Source organism: Dryobates pubescens, chromosome 10 (assembly GCF_014839835.1).
Source record: "Dryobates pubescens isolate bDryPub1 chromosome 10, bDryPub1.pri, whole genome shotgun sequence".
In the NCBI taxonomy this organism is placed as follows: domain Eukaryota; kingdom Metazoa; phylum Chordata; class Aves; order Piciformes; family Picidae; genus Dryobates; species Dryobates pubescens.
The window spans coordinates 25382524-25410001 of NC_071621.1; the positions used below are offsets into that span (position 1 = coordinate 25382524).

General features: G+C 43.3%; 1 protein-coding gene across 1 annotated transcript; it reads right to left on the reverse strand.

Moving 5' to 3' along the window:
* FGF9 (fibroblast growth factor 9) lies at positions 1-27292 on the reverse strand. The gene is made up of 3 exons (XM_009903979.2): positions 26029-27292; positions 19283-19386; positions 1-1412 (listed from the first exon to the last, which is right to left on the reverse strand). The coding sequence occupies exons 1-3, from the start codon at positions 26303-26305 to the stop codon at positions 1167-1169; spliced, it is 627 nt and encodes a 208-aa protein (XP_009902281.1). The 5' UTR covers positions 26306-27292; the 3' UTR covers positions 1-1166.
* Positions 27293-27478: the final 186 nt, after the last annotated feature.

Here is a 27478-nt window from a genome sequence, read left to right on the forward strand (position 1 = left end):
AAGGCATATTTATCATTTAGCTTTGGTATAATCTGCAATAGGTTTTCACAAGTAGAATATATTCCAACCCCTATATTTTCCACAGCTGTGAAGTTTACAATGATGCAAGAAGTCACTTTATCAGAGAGGAAATATTACAGACATTAAAAAAAAAAGGTTGAAGACCCAGTTTTCTCTTTAATCCTCTGGGGGTAAGCTATGAAACAAGCAGTCAGAAGAGTGAAGACTCAGTGTCATGAGTGGTGTGCATACTTGTACAATAATACGGGCAAAAAAAGAGATTGTCACCTTTAGTACGTGAGGGTCACTAGAATTTATTATTATTACCTTTCACTGTTGGTTTGTCGTTGGTTTTTTTTTTTATCCATGCACCTTTATATTTACTTGCATGAATTTACCACAGGTTCATAGTGGCCTTTGCCATTTTAATGCTTACAGAGCCTAAAGCTTCCAAAATGCCTATCTGGCCTGTACATATTTCATTAAAAATAAACTCTATATAATAAATAAATATATAAAATAAATAAAATGTTGCCTTTGGAATTTCTATAAATAAATTTAACTTTTTATTTTTTATTTTTTTTTTTTTTTTTTTACTAAGAGGTCTTTGCTTTAAACTCAGTGGGCTGAGACCCAGAGAGCGATTAACTGAAAAGTCTCTTGTTTAAGTAAGACTGCACCCTCCATGCCTTTTGTAAATGCAGCGTACACTTGAGCAGGCCACCAGCCAAAAATCCTGATGAATCAAAGTATGGCAGCTATGCTGATATATGACGAAGTACAACTGATCAAAAATTTAAAAGCGTGTCTATTCCCCAGCATGCATCAGGCCTTCCTCCTCCTCCTCCCATGGGCTCCTCTCTCGCGCGCTCTCACTCCCATTCATCCTCTCCCTTTCTCTCTCTCTCTCTCTCACACTCATTCTCTCGCGCTCCCTCTCGTACTAAATCAAGCGAGTGGGCATAGGCTCTCCTCCAGGAGGACAAACCTTTAAGTGCAGAACAAAATCAGCATGTTCCATCCAAGCCTCCATCATACATTATGCATGCGACAAAGTTTGGCAACAGTGGAGCTGATGTGATGACACAGCTAATCAATAAGAACCCACCGCATGAAACCTTTATAGTGGTTACTTTTTAAGGGCTCAAGTGAAGGAATTGTCTTTGTCAACTTTGGCTTAAAATATCCTTATATAGTTCCGGTACTTTCTCAGGGTCCACTGGTCTAGGTAAAAAATGTGTAAATTTTTGATGCCGTTTAGTCCTAGTCCCTTCTCTTGGAGTCCCATCTTTATTTAATGCAACGTAGTATCGTCTTCCAGTGTCCACATGTTTATATAGATTTGATGAATATGTGTTATACCAGTTTTCTTCAAACTGCTCTCTGAATACACACTCCTGGGTTAATTTTTCCTATGGAAAGAAAGGGGAAAAAAAAAAAAAAAGGCAGTAAGGATATAGATAGACAAAAATTAGCTATTCTTAAAAGAATTACTATTGTCACAGCTTGAAAATCCCTTGCTTAAGTACCTCCCTCCTCATTTCCCAAAATCAAACATGTTGTCAGTTCTGCCTAAATAAAGCTGCATTGCTGGGTATTTCATTAAGCAGTCACAGGGGTGGATAGCTCTATGTGATGAAAAAATTATTCTCAAAAAGCCTCGTTGCCCAAATCAAAACAGCAAAAGCAAAACTGAAAACAGCTATTTTAATCTCTGATCGTTCCCAAAGCAGCTCCAAAGACACTACTGGACTTGTATAACTAATCACTTCAACCATGACTGTAGGCATTTGTTAAACAGATTTAAAGAAAAGAGAGACTTAAAGAAATAAAATTAGACCGGGTTTGTAATACGGTTGTAATACAGTTTAGGACCTTAAAAATCTCTGTCCTTTTATTGCAGGGAGACCTCACTGCATTGCATTAATTTTAAAAGATATGATTTCCTACACAACCCAACAGATCTTCAAACCAGAGCAGACACCCCACATGCTGAGATTGGGTTAGCTGAGGCCTACTTTACTAGGACTGGTTTTGTGTCCTGGCCTACTGGTGGAATCTATTGAAGACATTAACCATTCATCAGACACCCTTGCCACAGACTCCTACTCCTTACAGTTCATCCATTTATTCAGTTTGTGTGTACCCCACACACACACCTTCTTGGTCTAATAGCTGGGTATTGGTTTTAGGAAGGACTCACAAAAGTGACCAAGGAGACTGGAAAACAGGTGGTAAGCTCTAGCATGGGAGAAGTGATGGAAAGCCAGTAAAAATAAGCCTGTAAATAGTTTTTTCAGCTGGTATAAAAAAAGTAATAATGATAAATCAATACTTCTTTTTTTTTTTTTTTTTCATAACAAGAGTTCTCACTTGAATAGCACTCACATTGACCAAACTCAGTTTCCAGATGAGGATCAATTTCTAATTATTACAATGCAGAGTTCCATTCATATGTTTTATAGACACTAAATCTTCAAACAGTCCTTTTAGATAGATACACAGAGAAGGAAAAATGGAAACCAAGGTCCAGATGCAGCAAAACATTTATGGCATAGAATGTGTGCCCAAATGCAACTAAGAAGCCACAGCTCAAGCTCCAGTGCCCCCAAGAAAACACCATCCATGGCTTAATCCAGAAGCTTCTCAAAACATGCCATCACTGAAGCCTGAAGCTTACCCTAGGACTGCAGGTGCCTTTGAGGGCACCTCTGTTGCTTGGGACTCAGCTCACAGCCCTTCCTCAAAGCAACATGCCTCAACTCATATTTTTACTGCTGTTTTGCATGCCAAGCATGCTGCTCCTGGAGAACTCCTGGAGTTCTGCAGCTCACCGAGAATGGGAACCAGGGTCCCAGTTAGGTACAAGAAGCATTATGCACCTTACAGAAGTCACCTAGGAACTATCCCATGTGGCAACAGCAACCTCTGTGTAAGTGGGGAGAGCAAGCCAGCACCCCTTACAAACTGTGTTCTGGGCCAAAAGCCAGGGTTCTGCCCAGTGCCTAAAGGTTTGGGATTTGGCAGTTTCTTCTTAATTCAATCTGTGCCAGTTCCAGTAGCAAAGAAGGGCAGCAAGTAAGCAGCACCTGAGGTCTCCTTTGCTGGGCATTGGGAATCTCATCACCCCTGGGGAAAGAGAAATTCCAGACAGGATAAGGTTTCAGATGCTAAACACTTGAGTATTCACTATGGCAATGGCCATGTCCCTCTGTGGACCCAGGTGGCTGTGGCTCGAGTGGTCACAGAAGGGGAGATCACAGTATTCCATCCCTCACATCCTCTCCTGTGGTTCGACCAAGCGACTTTCCTCCCTGTGGGTCCAGCTAATCAGAGCTTGTGAAAATGTGAGCACCTATGCAGGCCAGCAAGATATAACAATTCATTTTAGAGGTGTTTCTGACTACATGTGTGAAGTATCTCAAACACTGCAGCACTCCATACTGGCTATAGAGAAAAGAAGCACAAATGTGTTCACATTAAATACTTATCTATGGGCAAGATCCTTCATTGAGAGCTGCCTCTACGTCCTCTGACAGCTAGACTACTGCTGCAGTAGCTGTAAGTTACACTGCAGTAGCCCCCTTGTACAGCTGCAATGGGCAAACTATTATAAAAACTATTCAGCTGCTATAAAGATTGTCTTTAAGTACAGCTTTCATTAGAGTTTTATTCTGCATGAGGCTTAAAATCACTTTGTTTCCTTTAAGGCAGAAGCAGATGCTAGAGGGTATTATATTCTGGGTCTATAGGTCCACGGGGAAAGAGAAAGTAATTCAAATTGTTTTCCTGCTCTCGGAAGGCAATAGGATCACATGACAAGCACTGCAGAAGCACTCCCTGCTAAAAATAGCAACATTTTAGGAAGATATTTCAGTCCTGTCTTGAATTCATTAATTATTCACTTCATCTGCATTTTTTTTTAGCATCATCATAAATTTCTCCCTTTGCATGCCCTGAAGGAGAGATTTTAAAATAGCCTCTCTTTATCTGGCAGGTTTGATGGATCATGACAGTGCTGTGGTACACTTAACTAGCAGACCTTGAATAGGGGGGGTTGCATTGTACTGTGCTCTGGATGAGTTCCAATGAATTTCGAGCTTACAAATTCAATCTTTATTTGACAAGCTTATCCTGGTTTTGCTTTTCACCCTCTTAAAACACAGCTACATCTCTTTTGTCCTTCATCAAAATTCTCAGATAATTTATGTATAGACAGTAGGCACGTACTTCAACGTGACTTTCACAGAGCACTCAGTATGCAGGTTCAGATACATATGGATACCCACAGTTAGACTTTCTTTACAAAGTCAAAGTGTTTCTTTCTTTGACACCTAAAATTCCTGTATTCAGAGGCCACTGGAGTAAATTAGTGTTGGTGACTTTGGATCATGCCCTGTAAATAATGTGCGGAGCAAAATCCCAGCATATTATTCTTTTCATGCTCTGGGAAATCCTTGTGATAATGTTTCATCTAGAAACAACGGAAACAATCATCTATTAGGACAGTCATCTATGTAGAATCATGAAATCATAGAATCATTTCAGTAGGAAAAGAATTTTAAGATGAACTGTTAATACTGCCAAGTCCACTACTAAATCATGCGCTACCACAACACTACCTAACATGAGCTTACACTCATGTTTTGACCACACATGCCTTTACTCAAGCCAGAAATGAGAATAAGACAGGGGTGAGGTGGTCAGCAAGCACCTTCTTGCCTCACCAACTTAAGGATGGGAAAATCTCATTGAAAACCAACCCTCTCAGTACAGGAAGGAGATGGTGTTTCCTAATTACAAGTGGCTTGCATTTCCCCTTCTGGCTATGACTTTTAGAAAGTTCCTGCACAGTCCCACAGCTGAAAAGAAATATTTAGGCCCAGAATACTGCAATTTTTCCACACTTTTATTCTAGCAGCTGACTTTTCTATCATTTTTCCACTGCCATTACCTCCTTGCACCATACGCAATATCGCTAGACATCTTTGTTGAAGGCTGACAGAAATACCAAACATACCTGACTGGAACAGCTATGGAAAGCAACCAGCATTCCTGAGAAAGAGGAGGCTGCCTGCCTCAATCAAATTTCATTCAGGGGCCAAGTAAGGAGGTAGCCTCAAAATTTTATAAACCAGATCTTGCACCACATACCACATGTCTTCCATGAGGACTGTTCACAGAGTGTTTTCCTACCAAGTGATTGATTTTCATTTTACTACATTTCCACACTTTTCCAGTTGTTGGGGTTTTTAACCTTTTCTTTAAATTGGAACATTCAAATAATTGACTTGTGCAAGAATGTACCTATGACAAGAGCAGAAACCCAAGGCAGATTTAATTCAGAAGTCTGCTAATGCCTGGACAGTGTTAGCAAGCCCAGAATCCTTTTCCCTTCCCACATTCTCCACCATCTAACCAGGGAAAACAATAATTAAGATATCCTATTTCTGAGTAGATGAGTTCTATCCTATTCTATTCTAATTAAAAGTGATATTGTAAATTAATAAAGTACACAGTTACAGACATCACAATGAAAGACTTGCCAGCTTGTTTTAAAACAGGTGTAGCTGTGAGGCAGCTAATTAGAAACAAGTGAAAATAGGCAAAACACCTGTACACTGCCCAAAGGGTGGTTTCATGACTGAAGAATGGTAAGACAATGGTGCTGCTTAGCAGATGAAAACACAGTACAGGGTCCTGTATAAAACACATCAATATTTGTTTTTCCTTTTAAATAACATTACAGAGGAAAAAAAACCTCCAGCTTATTTTGTAAAATGGCAAAAGAAAACCTCTTCAGACCATCAATACTAAAATTACAACAGATGCACTTCACATCTAGTTCTGTCCTGTGTCACAGTTTTCCCCTTTGCAAACTGCTACACTGATTAAAAGAGATATTTCAAAAGAAAATGCCTAATCCAGAAGTTAAGTAACGATTAACAAGAAGCGATCTGATGTAGTCAGCACTTCCTACACATTTGCTGCACATTATCACTGTGTTAATCCACCCTGTCTTAATACAATCATGTTTAAATACATAGCTCCTAAGTAAGTTCATGCAAAATCCTTCCCTACGGCTATACAATAAAAACTGTATATGTGGTAAACAACAACAACAACAAAATCCAACCAAAAACCCGAAACCCAAACTCTTGCAAAGTGGTTTTCTTTCCTGTTCTGGCTTCAAACACACATTTTTTCCATACATTGGCCATTCCCATGCTGTAATGTAGCAGCCTCTAGAACATAATATGTTCAGCTAATAATTAACACTCATCTAGAGTTGTCATAAATAAAGGTGCAGTTTAGCATTTTCTGTGGTGTTGTCTGATCTCCCATGCTAAGCCTGTTAGCTTCTGGCTCAGTGGACAACCTTGAACCATAACAACAAGCCAAATGCCAGTGTAGTGGAGCAGCACCATTTTCCTTCCCAAGTTAGTCAGCAGTGCAAGGCACATTGAGCATCTGACTTGGTGAATCTCATGTTTTTCTTTGAACAGTTTCTCCAAGCAATTGTATTTCAGAATGCTTTGTTTAATTTGACAGAACATGGAGAAAAAAGAAAAAGAACAAAAAAAGAAAACAGCCTGTCCAAAGGACTAGTTGACTCTTTTTGTGTTTCTGTCAGTGATTCTTCACAAGCACTTCAGAAAACCAGCAAGAAACCCTGCAGGTCCAGAAGAAAACCCAAGAAAATAGCCAGGCATTCACACTGCCACTTAAATGCACTTCATGTTCCATGGCACTTTTTATAAGATGAGGGGAATTAGGCAAGATGTCCTGGCAAAACTACAATTGGGCAATTGCATTCTCCCTACCTGAGGTCACCTTGTGCTTTCAGGAAGATGGAATATTCATCTTAGTTTCTACTCCTAAACTTCTAGTTAACTTGTATAAAGGTTTTATTAGACATAAATCCTCACTTACAGAAAAAAATAAATAAATAAAAAAGTGTGACTGTTCTCTACTGCTGCCATGAAGTAGTTATGAGAGTGCTTAAAGATTAATATCTTTCATAGAAAAAGCTTGCAAAGTTCCCAAGACCCAGCAAAACCTGGTCCCCTTGGGAGCCTTACCATCAAAAGCCACAATAGCTACACAGATGCAGACATCAGGATGCTTCCACGTGCCAATAAAGATGACAGAAAAGCAGAGCTTCCTAATCAAAGCAAGTGGACAATAAAATCCCAGGGAACTGTCATGCAGCAGGGATTTCATTGCTTCTCCTCTGCCCCATTTCCCCTCTTTTCCCTTTCCCTTGCTCTCCACACCATCTTGGACCTCCATCTGGAGCACTATGATCTGACACGAGCTGCAGAAGGATGAGATGCCAATTAGGCCTCTATCCATTTTTGCCACTGCCAAATCCACAGGTCTTGGTTTTACTGATATCCAGTCCTTTGAGTTTGCAGCATCTGTCAAGCTTTACCGTGCTGTTTGTGGACATGAAATCACTATAGGAAAAGCAACCCCACTGTGCCTGAGCTTGCATCTGCCAGCTCAGGCTCTCTACCAACAGCCATGCTTATGTTCATAAAGGTTTGATTTAGATCTGCCCAGCCAAGTGCATTAGATGAAGATTCATTTCCACCTAAACACCCAAGGTCTGCTCGTGCTGCTATTGAAAGGCATAACAAAGCTCCAGGGACAGGTCTTGAGCCATGTAAACTGTCACAATGCCATTTCTCTGGAAGCTCAAGAGCTTCCTTCTGCATGCCACAATGGAGCAGGATGAGGACAAAGTCAACTCTCAAAAAAACAAACAAGCAAGCAGGTGTGTTCTCCTCCCTTTTATGCCAGCAGGACCATGCCCACACTGTGCCATTTACTAGTCACATTTCTGACCTCTATTTTATTTTTGGCTTCCCTGGCACAATAAAGGACTGCAGTCATCAATGTTATCTAAGTATCTAATTCATAACGCTTGGCTGAACCCTTCCAAGAATCAGAAAGCAAGGTGGTGTGCAATCTGATACAAGGGCCAGAGCCAATTTTTAAAGAAGACAGGAGAAAAATTCCCATCAGCTTAAATGGAACTTGGATCAGGCTTGCAATGATAAAAAGGCAACAAATATTTTAAGACACTAAGAGAACCATTTCAGGCACGCTCAGATTTACTGAAAGCTGTAACTTGACCTACCCAGCCTCCCCACTCCACAAATTCTCTTCTATCAAAAGACAACATGTATATCAACCTAGGGCTGTTATCCTACAGCTACACACACACTCTTTAGCCTGAAATACCAGTTCAGCTTTTAACTGAATAGAGCTTTTTAAATAAAGCATGCTTTCTTCAAATACAACTAAGATGGAGCACAGCAACAAAATGTTTTATCAGTGTTTTTTACTTTCTTGTGTGTGGTTTTCTAAGCACAGAAGGCTGGGCTACAGGAAAAATAGTCCTCCTTCAGCAGAAAGTGCTGCCTTTTGCAGAAACAGCTGAACTCATGCACTGAAAGACATCGTAAAGTGGGTGATAAAAAGTGCTTAATCTGCACGAGTCTCTACACTGAGTACTCACCAAGTTTGATTTACTCATCAATAGAGGAGCACCTTATTCCACAGCTAGAAGCGGTCATCATAACATCAGCAGAATGCTCAGGACACTTCATAAAACACTTTGCCACAGGGACAAAATAATTATAATACACACATAGCGATAAAAGCAATTAGTGTTTTGCACTTTCAACAAGATGATTTGGCCAAGGACTGATGAATGAAAGCCTGTATTTATGTTTTATTATTGATTTTATGTAAAACTACCTGCTAGGTACTGTCTCAGAGGACAGAGACACTACAGACCGCATTTTCATTCTAGATGGGGATCATCAAACAAACAAAACGTCACAAGCTATCATATTTTTGAAACATCCAGTCCTCCTCACTGAAATCCTAAACATCCACTGGAGTCTTGGAAACCCAAATATTTGCCAGAGAGATTTTGAAAGCTCCAGTGTTTTGGTGGGTAGTACAGCAAAGGCTTGGGACTCTAAGATCTTCACCAGGCAGGACCTGGTTGCATATTCAGTTTAAGTTATCTAAAAATCAGGCCTTTTCATTTCCCACCTTTTTTTGGTCACAAAAGGAAGGCCAGCATTTTAAATAGTTGCTGCAAAGAAAAGATGTCGCTTTTGCCCTTCTAGACAGCAGTTCTTCTCTGTTGGCAAACATTTCTCCCATCATAAAGTCATGGACCTAGATACACCATTTTTACTGTTTCACTTTCTGAGTAAGAAAAAAAAGATTTCCCTATGATTAGCCACATATCTCTGGTGTTGCTATGCCCTGACTTCAGTTCTCAGTGATACAGCCGATACAGCCTTTCAGAAATGCTGGAAGAAGTTGAATGGCTCTCCTCCTCCACAAGCCCCCCACTCCTCACACACACGTATCAGTGGACCTGTCTTTCAATGGGTCAGACTTCAGCCATGCAGTTAATTTCAGCTGTGATGAAAGAAGTTGTCAATCTGTCTTCAAAAATAAAACCAACAACTTATATATGTGTGTGTATGTGTATGTATGTATGTAAAATAAAAACTTAAACAGAACTGGTGACTGAAGAGCTCAAAGACCAGGCAGTTGGTCTACCAGGTACCGGGAGCACAAAGATCATCCAAAGAATTCTGGCTCTCAAAGTGAAAAAACCCAAACCAACCAACCAAACAAAAAACCCAACATGCAAACAATACAAACAAATCCCCTACAACAAAACCAAGCTAACTGCTGCTGATTGTCTACACTTCACAACATTTATATATTCTAAAATGACTCATGGGGTTTTCCTGAAGTCTTCTCCAATAAGTTTCCTGTTTTAAATTCAGATTATACACAAGATGCTGTCTTAACAAAGGCATCAGCACGCAAAAACCCCCCTTGCTATGCAAAAGCAATAAACATTTACATATTAAAAGACTGTCTTTAGATTGCAGGCTTTTACGGGCAGCAGCCTTGTCTAAATTTACATTTTTTTAAATGATGAATACAGTAGAGCTCTTATCTTGATTGGGGTCTGCTGACACAACCATAAAATTAATTGGTGGTTTTACAGAAGCAGGTCCAATCCTGATTGCATTGAAGCCAATGGCATTTCAACAGTAATAGAATCAAGTAAAAATGTCTCCTGAGTCACCATTGCCACCGTAAGTGTGCTACATTTGAAGAGTAAAGTTTAGCAGATTAAAGATATACAGCCTGGGCCAGAACTCAAAAGCATGCAGCATCCACACCAAGCCAAGTTTTTCCTCAGCAGTAGTTGTGGAACATGAACATAAAATCTGATCTTCAGATAAAACGTAATGGCAGAGGTCTGCCTTTATACAAGAAATTAAAAAGAAACCAAATGCCATTATAGAAGGAGAGAAAATGGATTTGCACTGTAACAAGCTTTATTTCTTAAGCTATTCGAATGCAACAAAAATGAACTGCATTACTGCACATCACCAAATCAGCCTGAGCATATTTGAACTGCAAAGCAAACCTCAACCTAGACAAAATCCCTAACGAAGTCCCCGCAGGGCAGACTTTTTTGTACTCTGTCTTTGAAAATGATGAATGGTAAAATGGGAAAGAGTGTCGTGTTCACATCCCACTGGCTCCTGAGTCAGAAACAGAGCACATCAGATCTTTATCTGATGCAGTGAATAATCCCCAAGCATATCTCAGTATGTCACTGCTGATGATGCTTTTTTAGCATGTCACTTCAACACAGTATTCTCAGATCAGCTGAAGACACTGAACCTTTTCACACCTCCATATCATTAACACAGCCAGCTCCAATAACATTGAGGGCTGCAGCAACTAGGGAGCTATACAACTGCGATGACATGAATCTGAAGACATTCAAACTGAATATGCTCCACACTTTCTCACTGGGTAGGATTCAGGTTGGTGATTTGTGCCACCTGAACAACTAATTGCTGTGAACAGCATGGCACTCAACCCTTCTCCCACCCCACACTGCAGGTGATTCCCCCACTAAGTGCTAGTGCTCCCAAAAATGGCTAACAAGCCAGTGCAGGGAACTAAATCAGCAGAGAAGCAAACCTCCCCCCACCAAAAAAAAAAAAAAAAAAAAAAAAAAAAAAAAAAAAAAAAAAAAAAGGGGGGGGAGGGGGAAGAGGGGAGGGGGAGAAAAGGAAGAAAAGGAAAAAAAAGAAGAAAAAAGAAGAAAAAGAAAAAAGCAAGCTTTCTTTTTCTTCTGTGGCTTTAGATCCTTACATTAGCCCCAAGACATTGTAAGATGAGTGCTGGTGTTGGCGCAAGGAAAGAAGCAGAGGCACATAGCAAAGGCAGGGAACTGTGACTGCTGTTTGTATGGAAAGAGGCTTCTGCAAGGTGTTAGATCACCTTGGCTGCCCCCTCCAGAAGCACCTCTAATCTCACATTCGTGCAAGAACACAAAAATTCCAGACCTCTCTCGTTACGAGAAATCAAATCATTTAATTAAGGTTTGAGAAAGCTTTACTAAAGCCTAGCTTTATACAGGCACACATATATAGATACACACAGATCTATAAATCATTTGTGTAGAAGGTATTCTAATATTTTTCAGTCCCAGGCATGTAGTGAGAATCCAAGTCCAACACGGAATTTCAGACCAAGGTAAAGAGATCACTGAGGGTTTTCCCTCATGTAAAACTATCCTCAAACCTAATAAGCACCTGGAACAAAGTCTTCTGAGGAAAATCTAAGACCTGAGAAAAAAATGCTACATCTCTCTTATAGGACAATTTTAGTAGATGTCTCTCTTTGGTGACAGGTGTTATAATCTGAAATTCTGGCTTAAAAACCAAACTGAATCCTTAGTTTAAAAACAACCACAATAGCTGCAGATTCATGCAGAGCTTTCTTCCCTGTCATCTGCATTAAGCATATAGATTCACCTATCACTTCTTTCTACAACAGTACCCACATCTCAAAAGACCTTCCTTTTCTACAAAGTCCTTCATGCCTTGCTGAGAAGGTTGCATTTTCTGCTCGCATTCATGACACTGGTACCTGTGAAGAACACCATTTAACAGCACCCAGATTTCAGTAAGGGTACCCATGCAAATTCAGAGAAAAGCTATCTGCAAAAGTGAAGTAGATGAGGTTGTAGATTAAGCTTTTCTTGGGCCTACACTTTCCACAAAGAAAATGTCCACAAGTACAAAGCTGTTTCCTACCATACAGAGAGAAAGCATTTATGCTCCATCTCCCACCTCACTGCAAAAATTCCTCAGGTCAGCTCAATATCTAACTTCCTCACGGCCTTAAACTTATTCATTATCTAGCCTCTGGTTCTTATGAACCATTCAAACCAATTCATTCTAGTCCTCTATTTCAATGACTTCTTTTCTTTCCCTGGTGTTAAGCCTCAATGTGTTTAAAGAGACCAAGAGCATACCCTCTCAGTTTTCATTATGAAAACTAAACAAGCGAAGATCTTTAGACTCTATAATTTGGTAGTTTGTTCATCCCTCTGATCATCACTGTATGCCCTTTTCTGAGCCTGTTTTGGTTTCAATTCATCTTCTTTAACACAAGTGACAAACTGCACTTTGCGTTTAGACCGGATCCTACCAGTGTCATATGCAGTGACACTAACAGAGCTCTCCCTGAGCCCCATGTATTGTGGGCATTTTAGGTCACCAAGTCCCTTCTGTGAGCTTGCCTTCTGTGCTGAAAATACTCCACAATTTCAATAACACACTACTACTTTTTTTATGACAAGATGTTTAATGTCCTGAATAAAAACAGACAAAGGATCCATAAAAACTCCACTAATAGCTTCACACCAGCCTAATACTTTTCGACACTCCTCATTCCTGTCTTCTCTTCAGTTTTTTTACCACCCAGCATACAAATCTACTAATATCCATCTACTAACATCCATCTACTAACATCCATCTTACCCACCACAGCAAATGCTCTCTACTGCAGGTCATAGCTAATGCAGCCCTGCAGATTTGCACAATCATGTTTCCCGTTTCTAGAAAAAGACATTCCTAACAAAAATAAAATGCTAGGTTTGCCTGAAACTATTTATTCAGCTTCAGTAAATTCAGCTTGCACATACTTCCAGGTTCTCCTCTACTCTTTCATTTAAAAGCATGTTCCTACACCCCAAGCATAACCCAATTCAGACTGATAGCCCTCCAGCTACCTAGGTCATGCACCTGGCCAAACACAAATCATGGGACTGGAAGTCCACAAACACTCAAGGCTGGCAAACATCTGCAATGCCTTGGAGAGAAGTAAACCCTCCCTTGCACAGGCTTGATCCCACCTTTGCACTACACCTTACAGAGAGCTGGGAGGGGACCACTATGGCTAAAGACAGCCCTTTTGCTTGGCCATATCGTTTTCCAGTTCCCTGCTTCAATTCACCAGGCAGCAAAAGAAGCACTTGGGCCAGCAAAAGGGAGGGAATGGATGACTGGAGGGAAAACAGCCACTTCTTTTAGCAGTGGTGTCAGCTTCTCTCACTCCTTTTGTTGATCACATGACAGCGAATCCCAGAGCACCATGTTACCACCTCAGTGAGTCCATCAGAAATACTGGCTAGCCCAGTTAGCAGCCATGTCCAGACTATATTGCCTTTATACTACCATCTGAATACCACATAGAGCCATAGAATCACATAGAATGGTCTGAGTTGGAATGGACCAGTAAGCAGAAGGCGTTGTAAAGACACCCCTTTTCATTTATGTATCTTTAAAAGTCTTTGGTTTATATTTTTATATGCATTTCAAAGCCTAGTCAACTTACTGCACCAATTTCCTGTTCATCTCTGTGCTTCCACACCTCCATGACATGTACTTTTCTGCAACCTGCCCCATTCCTCGCAGACCTTCTGCCAAGCGCCTACAGCTTATTGCTCTCCAAATCCTTCCTGACAGTTTCACCTTTTTACTGGGATACCATTTCCACAGAATCTCTGACAAAGTTTCAAGTTTTCTTCACATTCAGAGCCATAAGCACCCTTTTGAACTGGTCCTCTTCAGTTTGGCTTTTCAAATTTGCTATAGGCCTGCTTCTCCCAGCTCTTCTATTTAAAGCACTTTACTCAGGAAGCCACAGGTCACTGTTACTGGTAAAAAACAACACTGGGTTTATAGAATAGAATAGAATAGAATAGAATAGAATAGAATAGAATAGAATAGAATAGAATAGAATAGAATAGAATAGAATAGAATAGAATAGAATAGAATAGAATAGACCAGGTTGGAAGAGACATTAGAGATCATCATGTCCAACCTATCATCCAACACTATCTAATCAACTAAACCATGGCACCAAGCACCCCATCAAGCCTCCTTCCAAACACCTCCAGTGATGGTGACTCCACCATCTCCCCGGGCAGCCCATTCCAATGGGCAATCACTCTCTCTATGAAGAATTTCTTCCTAACATCCAGCCTAAATCTCCCCTGGCTCAGCTTGAGACTGTGTCCTCTCTTTTGATCACAGGAGTCACAGCTTTTCTTGAGCAAAGCTGCTCATGGGGAAAGCCTGATCACTCCTTGTAACTCTGCCTTCTGCTTCTCCACTATTTGTGGTTATTTTACACACGAGCAGGTGTTACACCTGCTACTGTAGCTATTATCACTCCTGGGATTTGACTACTCCCAGCCGAGAAGTATACACTTTAACTCAGGGAAATTGCATTCAATTCTCCTTCCAACTGCAACAGCTCTGTTTCCAGGCTCACCTCAGCCACAGGTATCTACATGTACACTGATGGACAGATAATCCAGGTTATTAGGAAGGAAAAAAAAAAAATAAAGACAGACAATAAAAATCAATCAGAAGCATATGGAATCACTTTTGATTGGAGGTGTTTAACGTCAACAGAAAAGTGTGATTGATATTGTAGGGCAATTAATTTATCTGTCCCATCATCAGATATCTGTAGTGACCATATGCTTGGCCCAAATGCTGCTCCAAACATCCACCTTCAGCCTGTCTTTTTCTTCATGTTGTTCCTGTGCACCTTGACCTACCATTTGAAGGGCTGAATAATTCTCTTCCCTTTTTTTGCATGGGAATATAGAATGCCACAAAGCAAATCCTTACCTACACCAAGCAATTTTCTTTATCTATGATAAATTGTCCCTTTTTTTGTGGGGAAAAAAACCAAACAAACCAACAAAACAAAACAAAAAAGCACACCACCTCCTTATACCTGCACAGTATCCCCAAGACAGTGGAGATCCAAACAAAACCACAAAATACTACAGGTTCATCCCTGCTGGGACAATAAAGAGGCATATTGTCACCTCCTCACACACTAACTTGGAAGATGTGTTTCTTCAAGGACAGTGCTTTCTCCTTCTCCACCCTCTCCCCAGTAGTTTTAGGCACAAAAGGCAAGTTTACCATCCCCAGGGTTTGTTGGATTTTTTTGAAGGACAGTAATTCATTACCCTGTTATAGGTAGTCTTAAATCCTTCTTTGCTGCACACGCACTGTAAGTATGAAACCCAGAGATGAGAAGCCTCCCTCCCTGGCTCCAGATCTGGGCTTCTGGCTTCCTCTGTAGGCACATGAAGGCTTTCTCCCCTCTCCTTCCAAGCTCTCCTAGCCCTCTTCCTCCTCCCCAACAACTCCACCCCAATCCCAACATCTTTAATTAGATCAAGTTGCTCAGAGCCCTGTCTAACCCAACTCTGAATGCTTCCTGGGATAAGGTATTTACAACCTCTGGACAACCTGTTCCAGTGTTTCATCACCACCATCATGAAAAATTCTTCCTTGTATCTTGTCTGAGAAGAAGAGCGGACAGGTCCATGTTCTTGGGAGATCAGTGGGGCAGGGGTGCCAGCAGTGAGAAGTAGCACAGCTCTTTACTGCAGGAGAGCCCAGGACAGCAAGGGCAGCTAAGGCAAAAGTGTCCCATGGTCTTGCTGTGCCCAAGATAGCATTAGACTGCCTTACAGGACAGCCTGCAGTGCAAATGATGGTCATCCTATGGTAGGGGTGCTCATTACAGCTTACCATGTGAGTGCCAAGTGTTGATATCCCTAATAGCAGTGGAGCAGGGTGGAATGATGGTGGGGACAATCCCATGGCAGCATGATGGTTCTGGGACTGATCAAAAAGATCTCTCACACTCTACGGCATGGTACCAAGGAACACAACTAAGATACATTTGCTAACACTTTTGCCAGAGGTGTTGGAAAGAGTCATTTAGCACTTGGGGAGTCTCATTTTAAAAGATCCTTTTGATCTTGTCTGTAGTTTGGATTTTCCCTCCTCTCCAGTGACAAGCACAGTAGCTGTTGTGAAATGTGGTGAGTCACAGCTGCAAGGGGAAGGGAAGTAAAGGGAGGACAGGAACAGAGTGAGACAGAGGGGAAAGCTGCTGTCACTAACCAGCCTCCAAGTCATTGCTGCAGAGCTACCACTGGCTTCTCAGCAGTGCCACATACACACACCTTCATCTTTCCCTATCTAAACCTGTGGGATGAGGAGGAACTTGAGGACAGCCACCCTGTATTGTACACTGCCACTTAAGAGCAGCATGAGAGTCACTGTGGTCTGTTAACCAGAGATGCAGCAGGAACTGCACCAGTACGAAGGCAAGCTGGGAAAAGTTTGTCAGGCAGCTAACTTAGGAGGAAAGCAGAACTTTGAGAAGGCCAAAAGGAATGTGTCTGGATCAGGGTGTGCTGAAACTGTCTTTACTGTTGCCTTTCATGAAAATTGGCAGTGATCACCCATCCTGGCTGCTCTGCTTTGCCATATGTCCCATCTCCAGTGGCACCACAAATATGCTGGGAAAAATCTTCCTGTGCCAAATATTTCAAACACAAATATAGAAGGATAGAAGTCTTTAGGTCACTGATTTGGATCACACCTAATATATTTTTCATGCAGTAATCTGAATATAAATATGATAGTGTCATAGAGACAAGTCATCTATTCTGGCAGTGTCAAATGCTGCAGTACTGAATCTGCAGAATCACAGTGCTGATGTAGGGTAGAATCAAGTATTTCTTAGGTTGCTACTCAGTTGTATGTGGGAAACAGTTTTCTCCACACAGAAAACATATTCACAGCCTTGTAAGCGCACCTCATGGCAAAGCTGGTGTTACTCATGGCCCTTAGTGAAGAAATCAAGACAGAGGGACCCATCTCCCAGCACAGGCATCACAAGTACAAATTTTTAGTGCTACAGAGTCACCTCAGGTGACTGTTATACCTAATTCAGGTGAAAAACTTGGCCCTCAGTCTATCTATCACATATCAGTCTCAAAACTGATGTCAGTTAAACTAATATCTCTCACCAGAAATATAATTCTGTGCTGGATTGTGTCTTGCTTTTGGATCATACTGCAACATTTATTCCCATTAGAGATCTTAATTCTCAATTAAGTGCATTTTTTGGATCAAAACCAAATGTAAAACACTGTCACTTAAAAATGTCTAGCCAGTTCTACAGGAAAATCTGCTCTGAGGCCTGCTTATCTCAGTGCTTCCATGAGAGCTGACAGTTGCTGAAATATAGGCACTAGGATTGCTAGTGTTGACAAGGCTTTAAAGCATCATCACACTGAGTAGCCATTAGAGGTTACATTTCATTGAAAGTAATGTAATTCAATTACCATCACTCTTTAGTACATCCCATCTCTGGAGGCTGACAATAAGCCTTATCATCCATCAGATTTTAACCTGAACTTTGCGTTCTAGTCTTACAGATTTCCACTTGCCCGTTATGAATGGTTTCATATTTTTAGCATCATTTCTTAGGGAAAAGAGGTTATCCAATCATGTTGTACACCCATCTGCATCCCTGTCTGTCCTTCTCTAGCTTTTCAACTAGTTTCAATTAGGAGGCAAAGGCCTTCAAGAAAATTAAGTTCCTATCAGTTTTGTGACTAACCAGAGGCAGAGAAGAAGATAAATCATTTGCATGTCCTACTTGAGAGTGGTGAGCTATGCAATCTCTGCAAACTGACAATCCAGTGGGCATGGACAGTTAACATTCTCTTAATGCAAGATACTGGGCTGGTGAATTTGTGTTACTGCAGGGACAGAAGATCAAAGAGACCCATGTCTTGGACTGTGAAACACAACTCCCTAGGAAAGCAGGCCCCTTTAGAACTGCTGTTCATGGAACAACTATTTTATTAATGCAGTGAGCTTTGTAATTTACAAATAATTTCTTGTGCATATTTTTTGTGTAAAGAATACTTTGAATAATTTACTCTGACAGTCAAACATATTGCAAACACAAAATACAAACTTCACAGAAAAGTGGTGTAACATTTGCTTTCCCAAGTCTATGTATTTAAGTGCTATCAATAACCACATTTTCTTTTTCTGAATATCTGAAGTATAGAGTAACCAATTCACCATGTTTATGTGTTTAAACCATTACACTTACTGATGATTATCAGCATTACTGATTCACTTTACTGTTGTTGTTTTGCCTTTTTGCTGCCTACCTGAACCATAGAAGTAATAAATTCTTTATCCATTCATCAGCTACACAGGCATTGTGACTTACAACTTACTCCTTATCAGCAACTTGTTTGCATTTGCCACTGCATGCATTCCCTTTCTCTCTTCTTCTCTTCCTCTTCATCCTTCCAGCCTTTTCCTCCTTTTTATTGCCATTTATGTTAAACCCCTTTTCTTTGGCATTTCCCACTCACTGGTTCTCACCATTTCTGCATCTCCCCTTCTCTCTATTCCAGCCTAGCCTCTCATTCTATCAAGTCCTTTTCTGCCTCCCACATACACTGTTATGATCTGTACCTTCTGGCTTCCTACACACACACACACACACACACAAGTTCAGGACAAGACTGACAAGCCTCTTGCCCTTATTCCTACACCTTTTATGACCTTTATCCACTCCTATGTCTCATTTCCTTATCCACATATGTCACCCTTCACCTCCCCATCTACTTTCTTTTTTTTTTCAATCCCTAGAAAGCTCTCTGTCTAGATAGAGAAGACAGTGGCTTTTTCTCAGTTCAGGTCTCTACTGAAAGGACATATTTACATATCTTACAGTACAACCTTTAGTCTTGAACAACCAGCTCCAACCATCAGTATCCATTGCTTGTGTCCAAGTTGTTGTCCACCTGCATTATTAGTCATTCCTGATTATGTAAACATTTCCCCTCTCCCACTTATAGGGCCTTGTTTCAAATTAGAGTGCAAAATCTTTACAGTAGAAACAGTGCTTGTACAGCAGGTAGTCCAATGAGCACTTGTAGAAGCCATCAAGTATTTTTCCCACAAAAGGTAAGCGCCGTGACTGCCCAAGGCTAGCGGGAACTTACCGAGCCATACAGTTCCCCTTTCTCATTCATTCCAAGGTAGAGTCCACTGTCAACGCCTCGGATGCTGACCAAGCCCACTGCTATACTGATAAATTCCAGTATACCTATAAAATGCAGGGGGAAAAAAAAAACCAAACAATGTAGAAATTGTTTCAACTGATTTTTATATATATATGTGACTGATGCCTGAGCCACAGACAGCTATTTTCAAAGGGATTTTCCAATTTTCAGAGTTCTTTGAAGAAAGATGAGGAACAAATTAATATATCTTAAAGTACAATACTTGAAGAGTGAAGCCCTTTGGTTCTCTGCTAGAACAATGCATTGCAAACAGCACTAACATATCAGTTTAAAAGATAGGCTTCAAAATGTCTAAACACAGTTCTATAGCTCAGCCATAGTCTGATTTGCAAAAGAAATAATACAAAGAAAAAAAAAAAAGGAGCAACTTTTTAGATTGCCAAAAACATTGCTATTAAAGAATCTGTGAAACTAGTCTTGCAAAATAAATTCTGAAGAAAAAAAAATACACTTGAAGCAGAATTGTGAGACTAAAATGTTACCCGTGGAACCAAAAGATCTACTCCCAGGCATCAATGAATCAGGAATGTGGGGAAAGGTTTACTCACAATACGATCTTCCAGAGGCTTGAGAAACAAAAAATCCTTAGTATAGCATAGAGTTTCACACACGTCTGTCTAGATGTTAACCATTCTCTCTGGTGTGTTATTTTTCACAGATCTCAAATTTGAAAATTAAAATATTCTAAGCTGAAGTAATAGTGTATAAATAATTAAGTCTTCTTGTGCATGTAACAGCAAGCTCACACAGATATTTGTGCACTAGAGATAAGAACATCTGCAGAGGAACACTGCTTCTAGTCCCCTTCTAGCTTCTAAGTCCCTAGGTTCAGCACCAATGTGCACAGTAGAGCAAGTATCTGTATCAAATATCAGCTCATCTGGTTCTGAGGGTGTGGGGTTTCTTTGGCAGCCCTCCCTGCAAATTGCTTGCCTCTTCAATGAGGATGCTATGAGCCAAACCCTACATAAACCTAGAAGTCTTCTGGGAAAAATGGAAATTGCTTCTTATTTGGGAGCACTCGTGTAAGACTGAAATGATCTCACAATGCTCAGAAGCACACTGCTGTGTTATGCTACTTTCTGAGCCACTAAATAAAGCACAGAGTAGCACTTTTTATATATTTTGTAAATTTTCAAGTCTAAGCACACCACGTAACTATTTTTAACACTTACTAGAAACTATATTTACATGAAATAATAAAATAACATTCTAGTAGTATGTGTTGAGCCTCATGTGGCAAATAAAAAAGCACTTTCATGGATTTTTTGAACAATTAATTTGGCATCTTCCACAAAATAGTTGTGCACTGATCAGTAACAGGCATGAATCACATAAATTTGACACAGCACATGTTGAAGCCAATAGGAAGAATTTATAGCCAAGCTAATGTAAAGACAAAATGTATTCCCTGTAAAGGATTATTTATCGTCACCTTATGTATTATTCAGCACTACAAACACCATAGTCTTATTGTTTTGATAGCCTTGGTTTGGCCATCTGAAATTATTCTCTACATATGTATAAATAAGGAATACTGGGAGGAAATATTTAGCAATTATGGATTATTATTTTTTCTGAAGTAATAAAAAGTGGCAGCATGCCGTTCATCTGGCACATGTGGTATCTCAGATACAATCAATCCATTGAAACAAATTAAACATTCCCATTATATCTGGACACGCAATACTTCCAGATTTCTTACTAAGGCTTTTTCTGTAAAGCTTTTACCAAACTATCATATTACCTGACACGTATTCCCAAGCTATTTTAACTGAGGTTAAATCTTATGTTAAGTGTGTATTATACCACACTACCGCTAAGTTAGTAAGTCTGGCATCTTTCATATCAGTACAAATGTAGACTTTAATTGCTGTCCTCATTTCAAATATTTGGGTGCTGTGTCACAAGAACAAAAAAGCACTGTCACATCCTACTGGAGTGCATAAGATTAATTTAAGGTATTTGGCAAAGAGCAGTTACATATTTGAGATCAGAATAGAGATTTCTTAACCTGAAATATTCTAAAGTCTATCCACAGCAAGTTTTATGTGCCATGCTGTTAAGACTCTCAAAATATTATCTGGGGCCAAGCATGGAGCCTTACACAACTCTTGTCAGTTTAAAGATTAAATGATTTGGCCCAACAGTCCTGTGAATATTTTCACTGTGTGGTTTCTGCAATATACAAGTAGGACCTGAACCAGATATTAAAATAGATATTCCTCTTCAGAATGAGGCTGGACCAAATGAAAATCAGGACAGCTCCAAACTTTAAAAGTAAAGGTCTTATTTATAGCTAAAAATGGGGAAGAGAAGAAAAGGAGAGAGGAATTAATTGCCTCAGTGTATGGGATGCTGGATACCTTCTTGTCACACACTGATCATTTTCTAGAACAAAACAATTTAAAGGCAAGGATCCACTTCTCCGCAAACAGGTTAGGAAGAAAGTTTTGGGGGAAGTTATTCCTTACACATTCACATCAGCCTTTCATGAATCTTATTCCACACGATCCAAATATGATCATGCTGAACAGCAGCAGAACACCAGCCTGAGTGTGAAGGCCGGTCCTGAACTCCTGCCAGGCTTGCAGGAGAGAGGAGGTGGTCCTTCACACAACCTGAAATGGTAACTTACATCTAGATTAGCTCTGGTGGAGAAAAGACCTATAGAAATAGTGTCTTGAGGCAATTAGCATCTCTGCAACTCTGCATCTTCTTCTTCTTCTTGTTCTGCCCTTTGCACATTTTTGTCTTTGCCTATATATAGGATTTCTCTGTATCACTGGACTGAAGCAGTTCAGCTTCCACTTAGCATCCTAAAACACCATCAACGAATAGGTTAAACAAGTGTCTCTGCTAGCTGCTTCCTTGCATGACTGCCCGGGGAAGCAGGGAGAAGCAGAGGACCTGCGGGCAGAGCGCAGGTCACTGAAGCTGTGCTGCCCTGTATTTAGTAAGCCATCATTCACCCAGGGAAGAGCCAAGGGCCGAAGAAAGCAGAGCTTCTCGTGCCTAAGAAGGAGCCGGAAGGTCAACCCGGTCATGGAGCGAGAGCAGGGGCTTCCCCTGCGCTCCCTGGCCCCCGACGCTGGCCGCTGGCCGCTGGCCGGGGCTGCGGCGCTGGGCTGAACCGAGCGCTCCGCCGGGATGCGTCCTGTCTGTCGCAGCTGTCACCGCTCCGCCCGCTCCCCCACAGGATGCCAATTAAGAGACTGGAGCGCAGACAGCCGTAGCCCCCCAGGAGGCAGCAGGGCCCTGTTTCAGTTTTAGACTCTTACAGCGCCCTTGCCCTCCACCCCAGCCGCCTCGCGTCCCCCTCCCCTCTGCAACGCTCAATAGCGGAGGAAACTGCAAAGGCTGTTCAGGGCCTTTCTTCCCCCCTAAGGCCTGGCCCCCAAATTCTCACTCCCGGGGCCAGAGTCCCTCCATGCATCATCTCCCCGCTCCTCGCCCGCGCGCTCCTCCCCATCCTCCCAATCTGCCGGCTCTCCCTGGAGACAGCACGGGAGGAGCAGCCCCAGCCCCCTATATCCAGCAGCAGAAAGGGGCGTGCGGCCGCAGGGCCCCCTCGGCCAGAACCGGCTCCCATATCCCCTCCCTCCCCCGCCGGCGCTGAGCCCGAGTCGACAGCCCGAGAGCTGGAGCAGGCAGGGCGAGGTGGGGAGGCAAGAGGGCGGGCGGCTGTGCGACTCCCGCAGATGATGAACGCAGCGGTTCCTTGTAGCAGCAGGTCCCAGGGAGCGGAGGTCACCTGCTGACAAGCTTTTTTTTTTTACCTTTTCCTGCATGCTCCTATTTTTTTAATGCTGCGCATGCAGTACTTGCGCTGACGCACAGAGACACGCCTCTCCGCTGTTAGAGAGTTCCTGAATTTACAATGACTCTACTGTCTAGCAAATGCCTTAGACTAAAAGAGACTGCATTAAAAAGAAAAATTTCTTTTGTGACCCGGGAAGGATAAGACTTTTGATGACCTGAGATCGCATTACGGGGCTTGGGGGGCGGGGAGAGACAGGACACCGACCAGGGTTTTCCCGGGGAGCTTTTCTTTTAGAGATGGACATCTTGCTGCAGGAATTGCGAAATGCCAGGGCTCCCAGAACCGGGCGAGTGTAGACACACAATATGGCTCGGTTTATTGTACGCAATAGGCACACATCCAACATAGCATCACAAAAGAATTACTCTTATCTGATGTCTCTCCAGAGGTGTGTGCGGGGAGGGGGATTCCCACAGGGCAGAGCCCAGAGAAAGTCTACGCTCAGCTCCCGGTGTTTTCTCTTTGTCCTCCTGATTCCTTGGAGGAAAACTTCCATCTGACTCTTCCCCCCACATAAACACACACACGCGCAGGTTTCCTTCACGCTCTCAGAGGAGACCCAAGTTAGCCCGCTCTCCCCTGGTCAGCTCCCAGCTTGGGATGCAAACCTTCCCAAGACCATCAGAAGGCTTTACAACCACCAAAGCCCAAACAGCATTTGGTGACCTCCCGGCAAACACAACAGCAATGTCATGGCACCGATACAAAAGCACAGAGATCGCCTCCCCGCCCCCAAATAAAGCCGGGAACCCCAATGCATCCTATGGCGTTGGGGCTGTGTCCGGTCTGCCCGACTCCGGACCGAGCCGGAGCATCACCAGCGCACTCCATGGAAGAAGAGTTATCACAAGGGTGCATTGTGGGGAACGAGAGGACGATCACATCGAGAAGGAAAAACCATGAATCTAAAGCCAAGGCGCTGCAAGGGCAGGAAGAGCTGCTCCTCGGAATTGTCAAGCTTCCTACAACTGCGGCTGAAATGCCATTTTTAAAAATAGACTCCTCTTATAATGTGGTCACCGCCACCTTGCGAAGGGAGCAGCTGGCGGCCCTCCTCCGGGGCGGCGGGGCCCCGCGGGTGCCGACCCCCCGCAGGCTTGGCTGCCGGTGCGCGCAGCGGCGCGGCCGCCCTACACCTGCTGCCGGCCCCGCGGCCGCCGCCCCCCGCCGGCGCCGCACCGCACCCCCTGGCCCCACACCGCGCCCCGCCCCCTGCCCCGGCTTCGCACCGCGTCCGCCTCTCTGTGCCCGCACCCGCAGCGGACAGCGGGAAACCTGCGGCTGCGGTTCAGCAGCCGGGCACGGCGCCTGCCTTGTGTCAAGGAGAATGCCCAGATGCTCAATTCTCCCATTTCCCGCACTGCGCGGCTGCCTAAAACACTTTCCGCACTTTTTCCTCACCAGCGAGCGTGGATGATGCGCCCCTGGGGGAACCGCGACACTCCCTCCCCCCGCTCCGCTCAACTTCCCCCCGGGGACCCCGGGCGGGAGGCGTGGGAGGGAGGCAGAGCTGAAAGCAGCGTGAGAGTGTCAGGAGCAGCGGCTGGCGGGGGATGGAGCATAAACCTGCGCCCATCCGAGCCTCAGCCCTCTCCTTTACCCCTCCCCGCCCCTTCCCTTCTGCTCCCTTTAGAGATCATCTTCTACCATTCCAGTATTATCTAAACACCTTCACAAAGCAATAAATACAGTTTAGGTATCGTTCAACATCTGGCATTAAAATAGAAAGAAAAAAAATCACCACAGGACTTAGTTTTTCGACCGAATTTAAATGCTATCAGGTTGGTTCACTCTCAAGTCAACTCCTTGTAACAGCTGGGAGCGTGGCGAGTTAACCTGGCATGTTTTCCTCACCCCTCCTTAAAAAAAACAACGAATCGGCTCATCAAGACTGTTTTAGTTACTTTCGTACATTCAGTCTACCGGGCCTTTAACTGTCTCCCTGGCAGCCAAGAAGCTCCAGGCCCACTTGACTCGCGTGTGCGTGCGTGCATGTGTGTGGGCACAAGCTCTTCAGAGTAGCCGAAGCCATGGTCCCCCCAGCCCCCGCTGCTGAGTCACAAACAGCGTCCCCTGGAAAGGAAATCCAGGGAACGCTCTTTCAAATTCGCTGCCAGCTCGACACGCCACATAGCTTGGGGAAGGCAGGTTTTGGTGCAGGCTTCCCGGCAGGGTTACGGGTGAGCACAGACCCCACGGCTGCGCTCTTTCCTCCCCGGGGCGCCGGGCACCGGCAGCGCCCCGCGGCTCGGGCGGGCGGCGAGCCCTGATGCGGGTCGACGGCCGGTGCCGGCGGGTCCCTGCCGAAAGGCGAGATGGGCTGGGTTTGCGATTCAGGCAGTTACTAGGGCAGGTAATCAGCAGAGAAAACGAAAGAAAACCCGTGGTTAATTTGCGTACAGGACGACAGCCACTCCCTTCAGGAAACTCGGCGAATTTTAAATTGTGGTGGTTAATGATTAAAACCCCTTTAAACTCGACAAATCAAATCATTCAGCAGCAACGTCTTGAGCAAAAAATCCACCACCGCCACCACCACGTCCCAGTACGAGTCCGCTCTTAAGCAGAACTTGGGGCTACATAAACATCTCTACAGAACACCCGGCGACTTCGGCGAAGGCTCCTGCTCCGCTGCGGTGGTGCCGCTTGTGTACATCTGCAATCCCAGACACGTTCATTTTTGCCCTCAGCGGATCAGCCTTCGGCACAAACCCCCCTCCCCGCCTGCTTCCCCCCCCCCCCCCCCCCCCCCCTCCACCCCTCACCCCCCCACCCCCCCCGCCCGCAGTTCTGCCCCATTATTTCATCACATGACCACTAAAGGGTTAAGGATAATACCTACCAAATCTGCTGTGGTCTTGCCTGGTTCCCTGGATAGTACCATTGGGGAAGATTTCTAAATGAAATCCAGTCCTGCAGTATAGCTGCCTCCGCCTGAGGATCCCCTTTAAATGGTCCAAGTCCGTGACCGCAGGCCCCCTGGGTAGCCCACCTGCCTCAGACTGACCCAGGTGGTCACTTAACAAAACCGGACTATCCACCGGCAAAACGGGCACATTCCCAAAGGGTACTGCATCCTGCACACCGAAATAGTTCCCAACTTCACCTAAGGGAGCCATCAGAAGATTCTGCTTTTAGAGAATAAGAATAAACAATAATGATGGTGCCAAACCCAGGAGATATAAGATTAGGTATATTCCACTCCTCTCCCCTCCCTAGCGCAGTTACAGAGAAAATGTTCTTTCTTCAATCCATTAAATGCATAAATAAAAGTAATATTCTGTTTTGACTGGTACAGGTTCAAGGTCAAACCAGTTAGTCTAAGAAACCACCACTTTATACTCACACACTGACATATTTATAAACATATAGATGTGTATATCTATATAAATGCATATATCCCCAGCTCTTAGCAAGCAATACGGTCTTCAGCCCATCCAACTGTAATAAGAAAAAAAATCCGTAGTTTCTCCATTTGGTTTAAGATAAGAATGACCATAGCAACTTAAATACCTAGGCGTTATAGGGATTTTTTTTTTTTTAAGATGCACAGGCTACGTCAGGATTTATGGATTCTGACTCCAGAAAGGCATGCGCTGTTTTTACTCTATAACAGACTGCATACATCAGCATGAATCCTGCAAAGGGGGAGGGGGGAAATCTCACGTTGTTGGCTGAGATAAATCCCAAAAAAAAAGGCAAAAGAAAAAGGAAAAAAAAAACTTTTGACGTCCAAATCTATTATCCAGAATTCTCAGGAGGCTCAGCAGATGTCCACTGGTTTAGGATTATTGACGATCCACAAGCAAAGCAGCAACATACAAGTGCTTGTGTCTTTCTTGGCAGGCTCGAAACAGGTGTTGCTTCTGCAGGGCTCCCTGTGAAATGTTGTACTCCAGCACTGAGCTGCAGCTCTTGACTGTGGATCTCCATCCAGCACGCAGAGTGGCGCAGGAAGAGGCATTGGGCTGGGTTTAAGGTAGTCCTGATTGCTGCTGGAAGGATTCTCCGAGGTCCTAGCGCTCAGCCCTACCTGCTGCAATACAGAGCCGCTTCCAGCGCCAGGCACGGCGCGGAGCGGCTCTTACTGCTCTGCGGCAGCGCGCCGCACGCAGGCAAATAAATAAATAAGTGGGCGAAACTTTGGGGGAGGAAAAAACCGGCGCGATGCTAAATATACCGGGCCCGCCCGCTGCGGGGAGCGGGCTGCTCGGGAGATGCCCGCATAGCCCGAGTCCTTCCTGACATTGGCGGGGGGAGCGGGGCGGGCAGCGCTTGGCCAGCGGAGCGGA